The following is a 17660-nucleotide window of genomic DNA, read 5'->3' on the forward strand; positions in this document are numbered from 1 at the left end:
GGAAGTAAGTGGCTGGAAGGAAAAAATGGTTTTATTTTTTACATGTGGGTAACATATACAAGTTTTACATTACGAAACTTATAGTATAGGAAATATTTTTCACCATTAAGTCTTCTATTTTAAAACTTCAGGTAGCAACAAATGTCTAAGGAGCTAAATCTCGGGAGTGTCTTAACATGTAAGTGAGCAGCGCCAGGATTTCGGGAAGTGCTGTCACCGCAGGGAAAGCATGAGCATCTCTGCGGTCAAGCTCTTTTTCTTCCTGTCATACTTTTCACTTCGCGTTAGAACGGTGTTCCAATTCATGGAGGTAAAGGCCATCAGCGATCTCTTCGAGGATCTTACAAACACAGCATCTTCAGGGTCATCAAACATTGTCCTGCGAAGGTAGCAATTATATCAAAAACAGGTGTCTGAACAGCGTGACTTCCTGTGTGACCGACCCTGTGTATGGAGCGTGGTGACTAGGGCCTTAGGCTTCCTAGGGAAGTGCTTTATTTACCTCTGGAGCACACCTAGAGCCCTGAAGTTTTTATTTAAATGAATAAATCGCATAAGTTCTCACCAAAATTGTGAACTTTACGGACATGGCTTTCAGGCCAAGGGACACAACTTTTATTGTGTGTATGGTTTATTTTTAAAGTGTTGTGTCTGGGTATGCTTCAGGATCTATTATAAAAGTCTCCCATGCTCATGTATGCCTAGTGGAAAACTGCTAAACGATGAACTGGAAATACTTTTTGGCATCATGCATATTAATATTGTAAACATTTTATTTGAAGTTATTTTTGTACATATTTTTTATATCATAGGAATACTTTTTAAACATTGAATCTAAAGAAAACATTCATACTTAGAAAAGTAATGGTTTTAAAGTTCACTAGTATTCATGAATTTGAAATGTCCTCTGTAGAATTAATGAACTGTTTGCTTTGGGAAATGTAAATTCTAGTAGATGTAAAATGTTAATCTATATGATAATTGACTTTACTGAATGAATGTAGAGGCAAAGCAAAACAAACAAAGTTTCTCATTTGGAATAGCTAATAGTTCTTAACAAGTTTTAATATTTTATGAATCTAAACACCTGCTCACATACTTGAGGTTATGATAATCATATATAAAGCCTGAACATACCAAATCTGAACACATTGCTGGAACTCATTTGTCAAAGAAAAACAATCATTTTTCTATCTATTGAAAGGCTAATAGCTTTTAATTAATTAAAATCTATTTTAAAAGATAGGAATAATTTAGAGATGAAACAAGTATAAAAGAGTCTGTTAATAAAAAGAAAGAAGTAAAAACAAACAAGAAAACACTTACTTGTCAACATTGTCCGCAAATGCAAAATCTAAAAATAAAATTCCAAATTAGTTCTTTTCAAACATTTGGTCAGCACTTAAACATAATGAGATTATTGTTGGCTTTTCAAGAAAACTGGCAAAGAAAAAAAAAAGCCTTTATAACTCATACAAAACTGAATATTTCCAATAGGTAAGGCATTTTACTTTAGACTTTGGGGTAGTGTTTAATATGCGGCAAATCTCAAAGGCCTGAGAACAGTATGCTGAATCATCTTAGCTGCCAAGGGCAATCCAACTGGGTGGACTCCATTGTCCAGTTTATAAGCAAGGTTCATACGTGGAAGAAACTTCTGATGAGTACTCAGAACAAGTCTTTAAGGCCATCTCAGCCATTTGGACTCTTGGCATGAACTTCAAAGAAAGAATAAACAAATCCCAGATCACAAGACTCCATCTTCCAGAGCTTTAGTGCTGAAGGACCAGACCCCATAGCCTGGAGCTCTCAGGGTAGCTCTCAGTCTGCACAGCTTTGTTTATTCCTCTTCAGAATGTCTGGTGCCAGGCCAAAGACAGAACTTATCCGCACCTGTTGGGTCACTAAAGCCTTCAGTGGGAGCTCTTGCCAGTCCACAAGAGAGGGGACAGCCAAGAGACTGTGGCACCATGCCTTTTCAAGTGGCTGCCCAAGTCTCCCGTTCTTTCCTCTCTCCCCAGGATCTTTACCCCCCCTCCATGGTGTTATTGAGATGCAATTGAAAAGTAACAATCATACATATTTATGGCATGCTACTAGATATTATCACACACACACATTGTGAAATAATAGCCACAGTTACATATTACATACATAGTTCCATAGTTCACTTATCTGGCATTAGACATGGCTACCATTTTGGTTTTGGGGTGTGTATATTTTAGCAGATTGCTAACCATAGTTATGTGACATTAAATCTCCAGAATTGGGTCAACATGAACAGTTGGAACTTTGCTTTGACCCCGATCTTCTCCTTTCTCCCTCTGACCTGAAAAACCACCATTTTAATGGTGACCATCCAAGTTCAGTGAGAACACAGAGCAATAGAAGAAGACACCCAGTGTCCCAATCTAGTGTCTACATGTGTGCTCACAGTTGTGCATCCCTTTGCAGTCATGTGCATGCATGACATACACTCCACACAATGCTCAGTTATCACCCCACATTACAAGTTTATGTTTTTAAATACTACAAATATATCATGGGATAAGTCTCTACTGGGATAGTTTGCATTGTGTGAATGTCCAGTAACACAGTATTTCCCATGACTAATTATCAGATGTCTCTTCTGCATTTACTATTATAGAAAGGCATCGAAGCAGTCTCATGGTTTTCTTACCCATGTGTGCACATACTCTCACAGAAAAGATTTCAAATTACGTTCAAAATTGTGTATGTCAAATAGCTTGCACATTTTATATGCTGAAAGGTACTGCAGTCTGGTCTCAAAGGCAGTTGACCTAGTTCATAGTTTCATAAACAGCATGCACTGTGCTTTTATTTTCTCATTTTTATCCTTTAAAGTTTTTTCCCTCCATGTTGGATGAAAATGCTATCTTATTGCTTTGGGTTGCCCTTCTTTGGCAATAAATGAAGCTACTTACTGTATCCATTTCTTACATTTTAGAAAGTTTGTACCATTTGTCATTTTATCTACTGGGGTTTTATTTTATTTGGATTTAAGTGTGTGTGTGTGTGTGTGTGTGTGTGTGTGTGTGTGTGTGTGTGTGTTGGTGTCTGTGTAGGTGCATTCACTTGCATGTGCATAGATGGAGATGATGTATATGTGTATGTAGCTACACACACTTTGTCTGTGCATTGGCAGAGCCAGAAGCCACTTTAGGTGTCATCTTGTCATCTTCCATCCCTCAACACCTTATCTTTGAGACAAGGTCTCTCATGGGACTGAACTCATTTATTTTTTTTTTTTTCAGCTCAACTGCCAGTGAGCTTTGGGGATCTGGCTGTCTCCTCGAGGCCTTTCTTCCCCCAGTGCTGGAGTTATGGGCACACGCTGTCACTCTGTGGGGTTTTTCTTGGTCCTGGGAATCTGAACTCAGGGTCTCATGTTTGTCTAACAAGCAAGTTACTCACTGCCCATCTCCCCAGCCCACTGTGAGTTTTGTTGGTTTTATGTGTTGGTCTTACAGGATCTTATTCCATAGCTCAGGCTGACCTGGAACACATGATCATCCCATCTCAGACCTCCCGATGTAGGAACGCATCGTGTGCTAATCTGCTAAGAGTTTCTGGTTTTGTTTTGTTTCTCTGATCGTGCTGGAGATCAGACCTACTTTGGGCATGCTAGGCCAGCACTTTGTGCCTGGCATCACCCTTCGTTCTCCTACTGTGATTACACAAATTGAGTTCTGGAAGCCTGTCTGGGATTGTGAGGATCAGCTTCCACCTGTTACATGTCTCAAGGCTTTTTCCAATTTGTGTTTTAATTTTGTCCCCATGTGGCACCATAGCTTTAACATTACATAGATAAATTTGTCAAGGCTCTTTTCAGTGTCACAGAACTCTACGTTAACTCCATGTACCTTATGGCTGTGTCCTTTTCTATGTGAGAAAATAAATCTGTTTGGATTTATGGTATATAAAATATGTGCCAACTAATGAAATGTAACTGAAATTATTTGTAATATTTCTATGTAACGCCTTGGGTGTGAGTGTAACCAAAATATTATATTGCTAATTTCTGGCTGGTAAAAGTGCAAATTATCTTCATTTCTTCTTAATATTTCCCCTATATCATAAAAGAGTTTACCCATCATTGAGAAAACTCTCTTGTGTCATTGGTAAGAGCAATGATAGCTTCTGCTTTTATTTTTATATTTTTCCTTCACTGGATACTGGACAAGGGCATCAGGCATCCCCTCACTATTGTCATACTGAATCGTGTAACACTGGGTGAGGGAAAGTGAAAATTACATTATTCACTGTATGAACAGGGGAAATATGAAGTTAAGATGCAATATTGGAAATTAATTAGAAGGTGCTTTACTATACAGGAAAGTTACAGTTATTACTGCAATAAAGTGTCCTTCCAGCTTACTGAGTTTTGTTTTTGCACTGTACCTGGGGGAAGTTTCTTGGCTTGCTTTTGCTTTATTGGTAACTTGGGGTTCCATGAGACATCTGCTCTTTTTCCAAATGCTACTGACTGAATGACATGAGCTTTTTTATGGTTAAAAATGGTAATCATAGACCTTCTCTCTTTCTCTGTAATTTCTAATAAAGGAAAAGAGATAATACTTAGAATTAACAAATGCATACAGAGTGATTTAAAAAAAAAAAATCTGAGCAATCTGCCTTGCCTGACCAGCCAAATCCGTGAGCTCTGGTTTAGGTGAGACCCTGCCTCCATACATGAGGAGGGGAGAGATCAAAGAAAACAGTGTCAACCTCTGATACCACACACACACACACACACACACACACACACACACACACACAATTTGCACGTGCATCAACATATGAGTGTGCTCCAACAAACATACATACATGCACACACACAGAACTAGATTTAACTTATGTATGACAATCTTGTTGAAACATTATGTGAAGAGATTTCAGTTATTAATCCAGTCATACAAGCACTCAATAGATACCCTCCTGTCATAGCGGCACTCAGTCCTGTGGTCGAGCTCACTCCTGAGGCTTCCTAGGACAGGTTAGCATATGACTGACATGACCACAGGAGACACTCTACATTCCCTCACTACTGCTGGAAAGGAGATAGTCAGGTCTTGATATATCCTCATAGGCAGACTTTCACAGTAACAACCCCTAAAGGATAAAGGATAGTCTTTACAGCTAGCAAGATAATGGGATAAGGGATAGATCATATTGTACTTGGGTGAATTAGGCCTCAAAAGTACACAATGCAATACATGCATATATATATATGTGTGTGTGTGTGTATACACACATATGCATATACATATACATATGTATATATAAGTCACTGTTGAATATGCCAACTTTAATAATATGAACTTACAGAATTTCAAAGAAGATGACTTAGAATTTAGATTTTAAGAAATTTTCTATAAATCATTTTTGTGATAAAACAAAGTGTTGAGCCTGGTGGTGGAGGTACACACCTTTAATTCCAGCACTTGGTAAGTAGAGGCAAGCTAATCTCTGTGAGTTCAAGGCCAGCATGGTTTACAGCTAGGGCTACACAAAGAAACCTTGTCTTGACAAAAATAAAAAATTAAAAAAGAAAGAAAGAGAGAGAGAGAGAGAGAGAGAGAGAGAGAGAGAGAGAGAGAGAAAGAACTCAATCAATCAAAGTGTCAGGAGGTAAACAATTTGACATCAAGAGCAGGAGAGGTGGCTCAGTGGTTAAGAGCACTGGCTGCTCTTCCATTCACTGCACCCACGAGGCAGCTCACAACCATCTGTAACTTTGCAGGGGATCCAACATCTTCAGGCCTCTGAGGGTACCAGGAATGTCTGTAGTTCATGTATGTAAGCAAACACATATCCACATAAACAATAGTGCTCTTTTACAAGGTGTTCTCTCCTCTCTCTCTCTCTTTCTCTCTCTCTCCCTCCCTCCCTCCTTCCCTCCCTCTCTCCCTGTCTTCCTTCCTTTCTCTCTTTTTTTTCTAAAGCATCCTTACGCTTCCGATCAAGCAGCTCCAGTCCCGGAAGATGGTAGATCATATACAAACGGTAGAGGTTATATTGGGATAAAGGGTTTTGGTACAGACCTGCAAAGGAAGGATACAAAACAAGATGTCAGACAATTAATTCCTTTTACCACCTCTGAAGACAGAAGGCGAAGACTTGTGGACTGTACAAGGATAACCACTGCAGGGGGAGCAGTTGTGCCTGTTATCTGGCTACAGCCTCAGCATGCATTTCTTTATTTAGAGCACCATGTATTTTTATTTTTATTTTTTTGAGAACCACGTATTTTACTATCTGTTGAATTCAGTCGGTCAAAGTTCACTGGTTGCCACTGTCCATTAGAAACAGCACTAGGTTCACCCAGATCTGGCACAAAAGAGGAATGTCCATAGGTAAATTGGCCATGGAAGAACAAGATGCTAGCACTATGAAAGTCTTGAGTCTGCTTTTCACAAAATATCACTTGGAGTTATTCTGGTCTCAGGAGTAATGGGGTTGGGGGAGTTGGGTAATGTGGTACACGGTCCTAACAGGTTTCTTCCTGAACCTCACTGTCCTTATGCTCAGAGGATGCCCATGCCAGCAGCACTTGGAGATCTCAGCACGAGCTACAGCGATGTGGGTGCTATGACTCATCTCATGCCCCTCTGCAAGACTTGTGTGGCTCAGGGATGGGTAATGAACCTAACTCTGCAAGACAGAAGGGCTGCGTGGGAGAGGTACAGATCCTGACGCATCTGAAGTGATCATCCTTCGTAATCGGCACGGAGGGACATTTATACAATGCTTCAGTTAGACATTTTGAATGTTTTATTTTCTAGTGACATATTTTATCTGTTCATCCTCTGATAACGTTAATTGAGAAATGAAGTTTGTGTGATTTTTTTTTTCCTGTGTGCCATCTGAAATTCTTCTGAAAAAAAAAAACACATGAAGCAGGAAACCACTAGATGGCAGCAGAGCGAAGGGCTCCAGCTGCCACACAGCTGTGTCCCCCGATCCCCCCCCAACCACCACCACCAATGAAATGCGGTTCCTTTACTCTTTGGTTAAATTTAAGAGTACTGCTCTGTAGACTATTCATCAAACACAGAGGCTTTTAATAAAGGGATGATAATATCAAGCACCAGAAGCCCAGAAAAACTGATTAACATTTAAAATGCATAGTTTGCAACATAAAGGAGATCGGAGAGGCATGTTTGAAAAAAACAATTAAAACTCATTGAAAACTGAAGAAAAACAATACCTGGATGTATTCTCTGTCAGTAATAAGACATTGAGATGTGGGTTTTATCAACACAAGCTTTTCTGGCTATTCGAATCCTTACAGGAGCTTTAAAGGGATATGAAGTAACAATGGAAGAGATCTGCTGTACAACTACAACTAGTTAAAGGAAAGAGGAAAGAAAAATGGAGATGTAGACCCAGTAGCCAGGCAGATGGGTACTTATTGAGGGGGTAAGGGAAAATGACAAAGGAAAAACTCCAGACTTCAGTAACAACGACAGGAAACACGTCTAATATTTACTCTGAAAGGAATGCAAAGCAGAAACAAATGATTGTCAGTACGGACCAGGTAACTGCATAGATACACATCAAACCAGAAATAAGGACCAATCTGAGAAGGCCCACAGAGATCACACAAGATAGCTTCAGTCCCTCCTCAGGGACATAAAAGCGAAACAAGATTGGCTTTACTGAGAATTCTGAAGGAGGAAAAAGTCGCCCACCCTTTTAGAGCAGAAGTGAGCTTCCCAGTGACTCTCTTGTGTTATGTTCCTTTAAGAGTAAATATCAGAGCTGATGCCTCATCACCCCACTCCCACCCTGTTTATATGGTTATTAGAGCCACTGGGCAGCCAAGCTGCCTGCTTGTGATGCTTATGGGAAATCTCTTAGCATCTTTCAGCGATGGGTGTTTACCCTTGGTGGTCCACATCCTCTTTACCTCTGAGAACATTACTATTTCACTTCTTTTCCTGGAATTTTTTAATCTGTACTCAAATAATTTTTTTCTTAAACTTTCACTATGCTTGTGTGTGTGTGTATGTGTGTGTGTTGGTGTGTGTGTGCCAGTGCAAGAGTGTGTACATGTGTGGAGGCTAGAGGACAACCTTGGTCCACCTCCTGTGAGACAGGCCCTCCACTGACCCGTAGTTCACCAGTTAGCCTAGTCTGGGGACCCAAGGGATCCTCCTTGCTGCGCTGCCCAGTGCCGAAATCACAAGCGTGCACACCACAGTCTAGCTTTGATAGGTTCTAGGGACAGGACTCAGGCCCTCATGCTTGTAAGACAAACAATTCTCTGCAGCTAAATAAAGCACCACATTCAGAATAGTGCCACTTGGCTTGCCAGCAAGGCTTCTAGGTAATAAAAGGCCATGCTCACGGTGGTGTATTGCCCAACTCATCTTATACAGAAACTATGTGTCAGAGATCAAAAGTAAATAATATGGAAGATAGTTCAACCTTTTCTTTCAATTTTTTCTAGCTCTCACATTTTAGAAGGAAGCCATCTTATTTTCAAGTCTTTCTCTACCCCCCCTTCTCCCACCCCCACACCATCTATGCTAGTTAAGAATTAAACACCTTGGATTTATGTATTTTGGATGGCTGGTCCTTAAATTACCATACATTAAGTTTCTGAGATATGAAATCAGTTTCCTGTGTCTGAGTGTTCTGAAAGCTTTGTGTGATGTATGGGCACATTCCTGTAGCGGCTATGAAGCAAAATCGCTTACACTTTCACTTTCAATAGGTTAATACTATTTAATCCACCTATCCCTCTAGGCTACTTATGAAGTACACCTCAGTGGCGCCAGCACTGTCTTGCTTATCTTAATTGGGAAGTCAGAGTCTAAGCAATTTACATTTACCCAATAATATATCACAATGTCCCTGCCACTCTACCGAAGCAGCTTGCGTTAGATGAGTCACACGTGTGGAGATTTCTCAATGAAAGACAAGAGGAAGACAGAAAATGATAGAGTCATCTAAATAATTGGCTCCTGTTGATTTAATTTTTTTTTTAAAGCAGAACTTAAAAGTCCTCATGGTAACAGATCCAAATAGCTATGTCCTTTTGGTTGTGAGCCTTGGCTGAGCCATCTTTCCAGCCCAAGGACCCAAATATTCTTAAAGCACTTTAGAAAAAACAAAAGCTGATATGGGTTGGGCTTGTAGCTCAGTAGCTACAAGGCCTGCCCAGCATGAAGTCCTGAGTTCAATCTTCAGCATTACATTAAAAAAGAAAAAAAAGGTGTAGTAAAATACACCTGTAATCAAAGCACAATGGAGGTGGAGGCAAAAGGATCAGAAGTTCAAGGTCATCCTTGGCTACAATTGGAGGTAGATGTCAGCCTCGGCTACACGTGAGACCTTGTCTCAAGTGGGAAAAAAATGATATGATCAACAAACCAGTTTTAATAGATGGTAAAAATGAAAACAAAGGAATTAAAAACATCACCCCATGGAAGGAAGTTCAGGTTGCTTATCAATAATCAGATGTGGATTTTGAGGTCCTGTGAAGCTGGATCACCATCTCTCCTGCTAGCCTTCTCTGCTTTGAAATTTCTGGGCTACCATACAGTGCACTAAGGCAATCATCCTTTACTTGATAGGAAAACTGGGATAGAGCAGGGCTGGGAAGTGGAGTGAGCAGAACATTGTCTATCTCACTTGAGTGTCTGGGAGAGACCTAGGAGTTCCTTTTGCTTGGTAGATCGTCTTGTTGGAAGAGGCTCACCCTCAAGGGCATTACAGATAGGCTCAGAAGAAGAGGCCTTGAGGTCCACCCTACGTCCCAGTGACCCTCCCCTTGCCTTTTGTCAAAGGCAGAGACTAGCTAATTGCTGGTGTCAAGAAGAGAGAATGTTGGAGATTGTCTCTGAGGCTCCACTAGGGAGGTCTAATTGCTAAGTGTGTTTAGTGAAATGGAGAAGGAGCAAGAGAATGGGTTAAGGACCTTGTTAATGGCTTTCACTTACTGTTGTGTGCTGGCTTGTATTCTGGCAACTTGACACAGCTAGAGTTACCTGAAAAGAGGGAACCCCAACTGAGAAAATGTCTCCATAGATCTGGCTGTAGGCAAGCCTGCAGGGTATTTTCCTTATTAGTGGGAAGGCCCAGTTCATTGTGGGTGGTGCCATCCCTGGGCTGGTGGTCCTAGGATCTAAAAGAAAGCAGGCTGAGCAAGCCTTGAGGAACAAGACTTCTTCTACATTAAACTCCTGCCTCCTCCAGGTTTCTGTGTTCTTTGAGTTCCAGTCCTGACTTCATTCAGTAATGAACTGTGATGCAGAAGTATAAGCCAAATAAACCCGTTCCTCTCCAATTTGCCTTTGGTCATGGTGTTTCATCGCAGCAATAGAAATCCTAAGTAAGACATGCTGGTAAAGGAGCAGACAGACCGACGACGGGGACAGGAACTCATTTTGGTGCAGTGGGCTGAGACGTAGCAGGATTCCCTTTTGCAGTCTGGAAGACAGAGCTGAGAGGAGGAGAGACCTGCACCAAGAGGGTGTGGAGAGGTAGACCTCCTGGAGAGATGAGGTGGGGCCCTGCCTGGCCTGGAAGACAGGAATTCCAGGCACCAGGACCTCACACTCTGCTGCTGGCTTCAGGCCTCCCTGAGGCTCCCAGCCCCTCAGTCTCATGGGCAATTGCTGGCAGTTTTTCTCATAAATGCCAGAGGAGGGTGCAGTGCTGAATGGGTTGGAGCCTTAGCCCTGGGCTGTTTTCTCACCCTCAGAAGAACTTGAGACTGGAGTAGGAACACTTTAGATTTTTACATGGTTTTCTTACTTTTGACAGTGTACAGTTTTCTCATTTTGATGAGCAGAGTCTATTCTCAGACAGCAAATGAAGCTCCTAAGAACCTAGCTTGCGGATATCACTGCTCAAATGCTAGTTAAGCATTTCCTGGGTGCAAACTGTTTGTCTGCAACCAGACTGGGCCATGGGATCAAATGCTACCATGCATTTCCAGAAAGCGCTTTTTTTTTAAAATTGAATTCAAAGAAATGACCCCATGACAAGCTTCTCAGGTAGGACATGTTACTGTAACTTGAATGATGTCATCACAGTTTTAATAAAGGGAATTTTAACTGTCACAACAAGTAATAACATGGATATCATATTACCAGACTGGCCTTTGAAGAGTGTGAGCATTTCATCCCTAATCCTGACCGGCCAGGGCACTTGTGTGCTTAGATGTACCTCTGACAAGTAGGATGGGTTGGATTTCAGGTACCTTAAGTTCTGAACTAGGCATCTTGGTTCAGTGTACAGCTTTGTTTCATACTAAGGCCAACATTGTATACTATTCTCTGTATGTTGTCTTACAGTGAAAGTTTGCTTAAGTGATTTGAGTTTTACACACAGCAAATTGTACAAATAGTTTTGCACCGTGCTCCTTCACGAACCTAAGTAGTTAGGGTTCAAGTTATAAAATTGAAAACCCAATAGGAAGCCAGATAAAGTTTCTCTTCTACTTTGGCATCGATACAAGAAGCAGGTGGTGAACCAGTGATTCCCCAGGCACAAAATGAATCAATTGCAAACATTGAATCAATCAATCAATCAATGATCAGGTCAATAAAACAAGGCATGGATGTGTTTCAACACTAGTACTTTGTAAATCCCTAAGCCTTGTATCTTCACCAACGCAAGAGAATACTATCTTAAAAGCGAAGGCGCCAGACACCTAGTGGTGATTATTTAAGGCACCAGTTGGATTGGCTCTATCTATCTCTTTGCAGAGTTTCTAGGCTTTAGGCAACTTCTTAATTATTTTATTTACATCCTACATATACCACAATTTGGCTTTCCTCTTTCAAACTCACATTAGTGACAAGAGATTTTTTTCTTAAGAATTGTTTGGGAGAGTTCTCTCAGTGTTTGAAGAGATTCTAGGTGGTAGCCATGAACCCATTTTTTTTTTTTTTTTTTTTTTTTTTTTTTTTTTTTTTTTTTTTTTTTTTAAGAAAAACAAAGATAAAAGAGATGTCTGTGCCTAACATGCTCCTTTCATTGTGGAAATATTTGATTTACATGAAAGGATTAGACAAACAGGCAGGCCTATCCAAGTCTCTGATGGAAAAATCAGAATTCACCTAATGGTAGGTGACCTTAGTACGTCTCTAAAGTAATCATGGACTTGCCAAAGACTTTGCGATTTTTTACTATTTGGATTTTTAAGTCTACTTTCAGTTGCAGAAGTAATTTTTCCTTAAGCACTGAGATATTTCTCGTAATAGTGAGCAGCTGCAGAAGCCTTAGGCTATCTACCTGCTGACCTGACCAGACCCTCTACTATCAACATCTATCTGACCAGACTATCAATACTAGTTTCCATAGATTCAGGCAGTTCTGAAAGATGAAAAAGAGACGATGCCTGTCTTTTGACGAGCAGAGGTCTCTTGGCTGAGGTCTGCAAGGCCTTCTCTCTGTCACACCTGGACTCCTCTGCCTGCCTTGCAGTTGTGTGCATGTTCATTAACCCTTCAAGCTATAGCCTATCGAGACCATTTTTGATCTATTGGCCATTTTTTAATCTATTCCTAAATACATATATTGCTTTTTATTTCAACAGCCAGTGTCTTGTTGGACATGACTCAATGGATGTGAATGAAGGCTGTTCTCATGTATTTGAAGTCTTTGACAGTCTTGTTATTTGCTAACTTACTTAATTTCTATGTATCTCATGTCATATTTATTTACTCACTAAGATTCACAAGTAATGAATATTCATTATATGCAAGGATTTGAACCACTTATTATCCCCAGTCAACTTTAAAACTTTTATCACTCCCCTAAATATGCCATATCCCTTCCATATCACCCATCAACCTGGCTTCCCTCCTCTCCTGGCCCTGAGTGGATATAATCCTACTCAAGAATGGTGACCCTCTCACCTCTGCCTCTACATATGTACCTGTTAGGGATGGCCCTATAACATGAATGATACAACCTACTCTTGTGCTAAAGCCAAAAGAGTAGATTTGGATACACACATGCCCGTTTGTTACTTTTGTCGTTTTTCATCTTACATGGCCTATCAATCTACAATAATTATTTTGAAAAGTATGTGTTTAAAAAGGATAAAGTCTAGTCACATTCTAGAGAATGGGCTAGGCTTCCATGGCATAGCCTGCTTCTCAAAGCTTGAACTTCAGAAAGGAAAACAAATGTGCCGTACTATCCCTGTCTTAGCTTGTAGATATATAGCATAGACACATAGTATGTACTTAGGGTCTTCAGATTCTGCATTCCCTTTAGCTCCTTCATAGTAGCATCGATGTTTGTTAGCTCATTATGGTGCAACAGGAGAATATTCAGTGAAGGCAAATTATGCAGGCCTAAAAAACAAGAATATTTTTGCAAGGTTGTCAACATTTTTTGGATGAAATTTACTTTTTTTTAATCTTTATTTTTTTTTAAGATTTATTTTTATTTATTTATGGTGTACAGATGGCCATAAGCTATCATGTGTGTGGCTGCTGGAAATTGAACTCAGGACCTCTGCTGGCCTGCTCGCTCCGGCCCAATCAGTAATTCACTGTAGCTCTCTTCAGACACACCAGAAGAGGGCGTCAGATCTCATTATGGGTGGTTGTGAGCCACCATGTGGTTGCTGGGATCCGAACTCAGGACCTTCGGAATAGCAGTCAGTGCCCTTACCCACTGAGCCATCTCACCAGCCTGAAATTTACTTTTTAAATTGACAAATGGCAGATGCTTTTTTTTCTTTTAAACAGTACATTGTAACTAAGCAAGAGAATGCATTATAGCTGGTGAGAAATGCCCATTAATGATATCCTGAATTGTGATTAAGCATAGAGCAATAAAGATGGAGTGTCCTGTGGGGGTAGAGAGTCATTTCTTGCTCCTGTTGCCATGTTAGTCCTTTTTCTGTGGCAATGATTTTGCTTGTTTCAATGTCCAGTTTGAGTTATCTTTGTTCTTGTTTGGTGTGATACCAGTGCCTGCACGTGTGAACCAGTGTTACTTAGAATTATAATGCAAATCAAAGAACGGTATCTAGCCCATTCAGTGCATTTTTTTCTTCAAATAGCTCAGCCATTTGTTGAATGGGAAACCATATATTTATTTCATTTTTTTTTTTGCTCTCCTGAATTGCACATTTTAGTTCATTTTTTAACATAAATGAAAATGGGATGAACCTGTATGATAATGACATCATAGTTAAATTAGATTGTTTTCTTCCTTAACAATATAAGAGCTTATCATGGGTGGTAAAAATCTATGACATTTTGGTTTCATGATCTGATAGTTTAAAGTCAAGTACTTTCTCTAGCAATTTGTCATGTCTCCTGATCATGACCTGTAATGCACTTTTATATGTGGCTTAAAACTGTCAGCCTAGAGACTATTATAAAATCAAGTCGGTGGAAACAGGAAATCAGCTAATAAAATCACAGCCCATAAAAAAATTTTAAGACACTGTATAGCCCCTATATCTATTCTTACTCCTAAATATTGCTAAGGTTAGTTTCCACAGTAGCTAGTTTGTGCTCAACTGTACAGTAGTAGACTGTTGTGAGTGTAAAAACACTCCATTGAAATTTTGAGCAAGACATATAATAATGAACTTTAAACGAGGTGTAACTTATTAAAAATTTAAATATACACTTAAAATAGTACATATTTTGGTAGACATGATGAAAGATATTTTTGTATGCTGTCTGTAATCATTACAGTTGAGAGTTATTACTTAAGTGAAAATTCATTCAATCAGCCAGGAAAGTTTGAGACGTACCTTCTATCTCAAATATTGCATTGTTGTTCAGATACAGCTCGCTCAGACAGTAGTTTCGAGTTAAAAATGATATCCCATGTAGCTGAAAGTGAAGAAAGATATATTTCTAATCACAAGACAGCATAAGTGTGGCCTTTAACAACCATTATTACTGAACTGGGCTACAATGTACCTGAATTTTTTTTTTTTTCATAGCTGTGATATAGTGTTTTTAACCAACCCAACAACAAAGTTTTCTGAGTGCTGCTAAGCCCAACTTCTGCCTCCAGATTTTCTTTCTCTTTCCTCTATTGTGCTGCTCTGGGTGGTGTCGCTGGGCTTCCACACCAAGTCTTTCACAGTCACTGTGAGCCTAGGCTCTCTACTTAATGCGCAGCCACACCAGCATCTGCCTGGGTGGCAGTTTCCTTTTGCCCCCACATCCTTTCTTCTTGGCACAATACATTTCTGGTCTAGACCAGCAAATCCTAGTCATAGCATGTCATAGTGCATTTTCACAAAACTGAAGATTTTCTACAAAGCATTCTTTGACCTTCCTGCGTGTGTGTATGTGCACTCCTTGCATGTCTGGTGCCAGATCCCATGAAGCTGGAGTTACAGGCGGTTGTGTGTGTGCTGGGAATTGAATCAAGGTCCTCTGCAAGAACAGCAAGTGCTCTAAATCACTGGGCCATCACTCCAGCCCTGCAGCCCATAGTTTACTTTTAAAGGTTTGTTTCAAAATTCAAAAAGGCAAAAATACTGTTGAAAACTTCTCAGAGGTACTGTTAAGTGCCATATATGTGTGTGCGTGTGTACATGCGTGCATGTGTGTGTGCGTGTGTGTGCATGAATGATATTAGTACTCAGTACTAAGCCACAAGTACTAAGGTCTTGTGTCGTCTGCAAAGAGAACATTGTTACTTTAAAAATCTCATCAAAATTTTTTGTTACACCTTAATTAATTTATTTTTGAACACATACGTGGGTGCCTGTGTGGAAGTCAGAGGATGGCTTGCTTTTCTCCTTCCACCATGTGGGTCCTGGGAATTAAGCTCAGATCATCAGGCTTTGTGGCAGGCGCCTTTACCCCAGAGTCATCTCACTGGCTCTATAACTCCCCCCTACAAAGACTTATTTTTTTTGAATTACGGTAAGACATAGTAAAGCACAAGGCAGATGAAGATATATTTTAAGAGGAGCAGATAACTAAATTTAGGCGTATTTACTTTACTGTTCAACATAGGTCCAATATATACATATATGTATGTGAATATGTATACATGCCTTTCTTTCTCTCTCTCTCTCTCTCTATATATATATATACATATATATACACACACACATATATATGTGTATATATATATAAAACTTAATATAGGTTTATGCTATATTCCTATTGTATATATAGTGCTATATATTGCTAAGGAGAGGGTCCTTATGAAATAATTACTGATCAAGTTTTTCATGCTTTATAAATATAGAAAAACTTGCTTCTAAGTATGAACTTATTTTATTTTGTTTTTGGTGAGAGAGACCTGTTGTACCATTTCATGAATAGAGTCAATTCTATAGACTCTAGTTCAGAAGAACCATTTTAGGTTCTATCCAAAGGATGGAGGCTGCTTTCTGGGACACGTTTTCTTCAGCTTCTTATATTGGCAGCTCTCACCACCTATGAAGCCATAAAAGGCACATATACCATTCATCTCATTTCCCAGACTTGCCTCTACCAGATCGTGCAAGCACTCACTCAGCCAACAAGCACTAAACGCTGCCACAGCTTCATAAAGGCCAGAGGGATGCCATCCAAACAGGGAAGGAAGAGTCCCACTTGACTTCCTATCTCTTTGTGCCTTTCCTGCTGGCTCCCAGCTGGAATCCACTGCCCTCTTTCCTTCCCCCTCACCACACCCGGCTCTAATAATAACTGCCAGCACAGGAAATGCACACCAGTGGAAACTGTGATGTTTTTCAGTCACTTGTCCAATACATATTTTCATCCATCAATGAAGGCTCATTTGAGGCTTCATGAGGGAAATGAGTTGAGGCTCATTTCTCTTGCATTACTAATCCATACAAAAAGTATGTTACCAATTCTGACACCTTCACCTAAGCGTTAGAACCTTGATTTTCCCAAGAATATTAACATTTATGGGTCAAGATTATTGAGATATTAAGATTTTTCTGTGTGTTGAGGTAAGAGAGATAAGGTGGAAAGGAAAGGAACAAGGCCAGATTGGGACAATGCTGGGAAGTTATTCAAAGACATGGAACAGAAGAACATATCACCCAATTTGATGTCAAAGAAGATGTTCAGGTAAATAGTGCATTGGCAAGAGATAAATCTGGAAGAGTATCTGGAAGGGGTTACTCTAACTCAGGAGAACACATAGAAGCCCACTGTAAACTAATGGGGATGGAAGAAATGAGGTGGTTCCACGGTATAATTCATGTAATTTAAATGAAATGGAATCTTCACAGGTTGTTAGATCCAGAAATCGAATGAGAAGATTATGATCCTCAAGTCATTATTAAAATAAACTGCTAGCACAGTTACCTTTTAAAAGTCTACACTTTCTTCTCTAAAGATGAATTGTATGATACTAAAATATACACTTAGTGCAACACTCACAAGTCACAGACCTTAATTCAAAGCTTGGCACTGTTTGTATTACATTCTAGCAAGTAATTTTCTTTTGTTATTTAACCATTATTAATAATTTATATGAACTCTAGTATGGAAATTACTTCTAGGAAACCCCTCGGGGAAATGACCAGCATGCCTCTGATATGAAGCAAGCACTCTCTAGAGCAGGGGTTTTCAACCTTCCTAATGTTGCAACCCTTTAATACAGTTCCTCAAGTTGTGCTGACTACCAACCGTAAAATCATTTCCTTTTTTTTTTTTTTTTTT

At 39.8% G+C, this 17660-nt stretch overlaps 1 protein-coding gene across 6 annotated transcripts in view; it reads right to left on the reverse strand.

Annotated features, from left to right (window-relative positions):
• The window catches only part of Lrrc72 (leucine rich repeat containing 72), a 66236-nt gene continuing 48576 nt past the window's right edge, over positions 1–17660 (reverse strand). For 5 of the 6 annotated variants that reach the window (XM_031356911.1, XM_031356910.1, XM_031356909.1 and 2 more), the window contains 6 exons: positions 14765–14846; positions 13233–13343; positions 5976–6065; positions 4423–4575; positions 1327–1354; positions 1–379 (listed from right to left, as the gene is read on the reverse strand). In XM_031356911.1, the coding sequence (XP_031212771.1) occupies positions 214–379; positions 1327–1354; positions 4423–4575; positions 5976–6065; positions 13233–13343; positions 14765–14846 (630 nt within the window). In that variant the 3' untranslated portion in view covers positions 1–213. The remainder of the gene's footprint in view (positions 380–1326; positions 1355–4422; positions 4576–5975; positions 6066–13232; positions 13344–14764; positions 14847–17660) is intronic. The other variant, XM_031356913.1, reaches the window with a different exon arrangement.

Source organism: Mastomys coucha, unplaced genomic scaffold (genome assembly GCF_008632895.1).
Source record: "Mastomys coucha isolate ucsf_1 unplaced genomic scaffold, UCSF_Mcou_1 pScaffold6, whole genome shotgun sequence".
Classification (NCBI taxonomy): domain Eukaryota; kingdom Metazoa; phylum Chordata; class Mammalia; order Rodentia; family Muridae; genus Mastomys; species Mastomys coucha.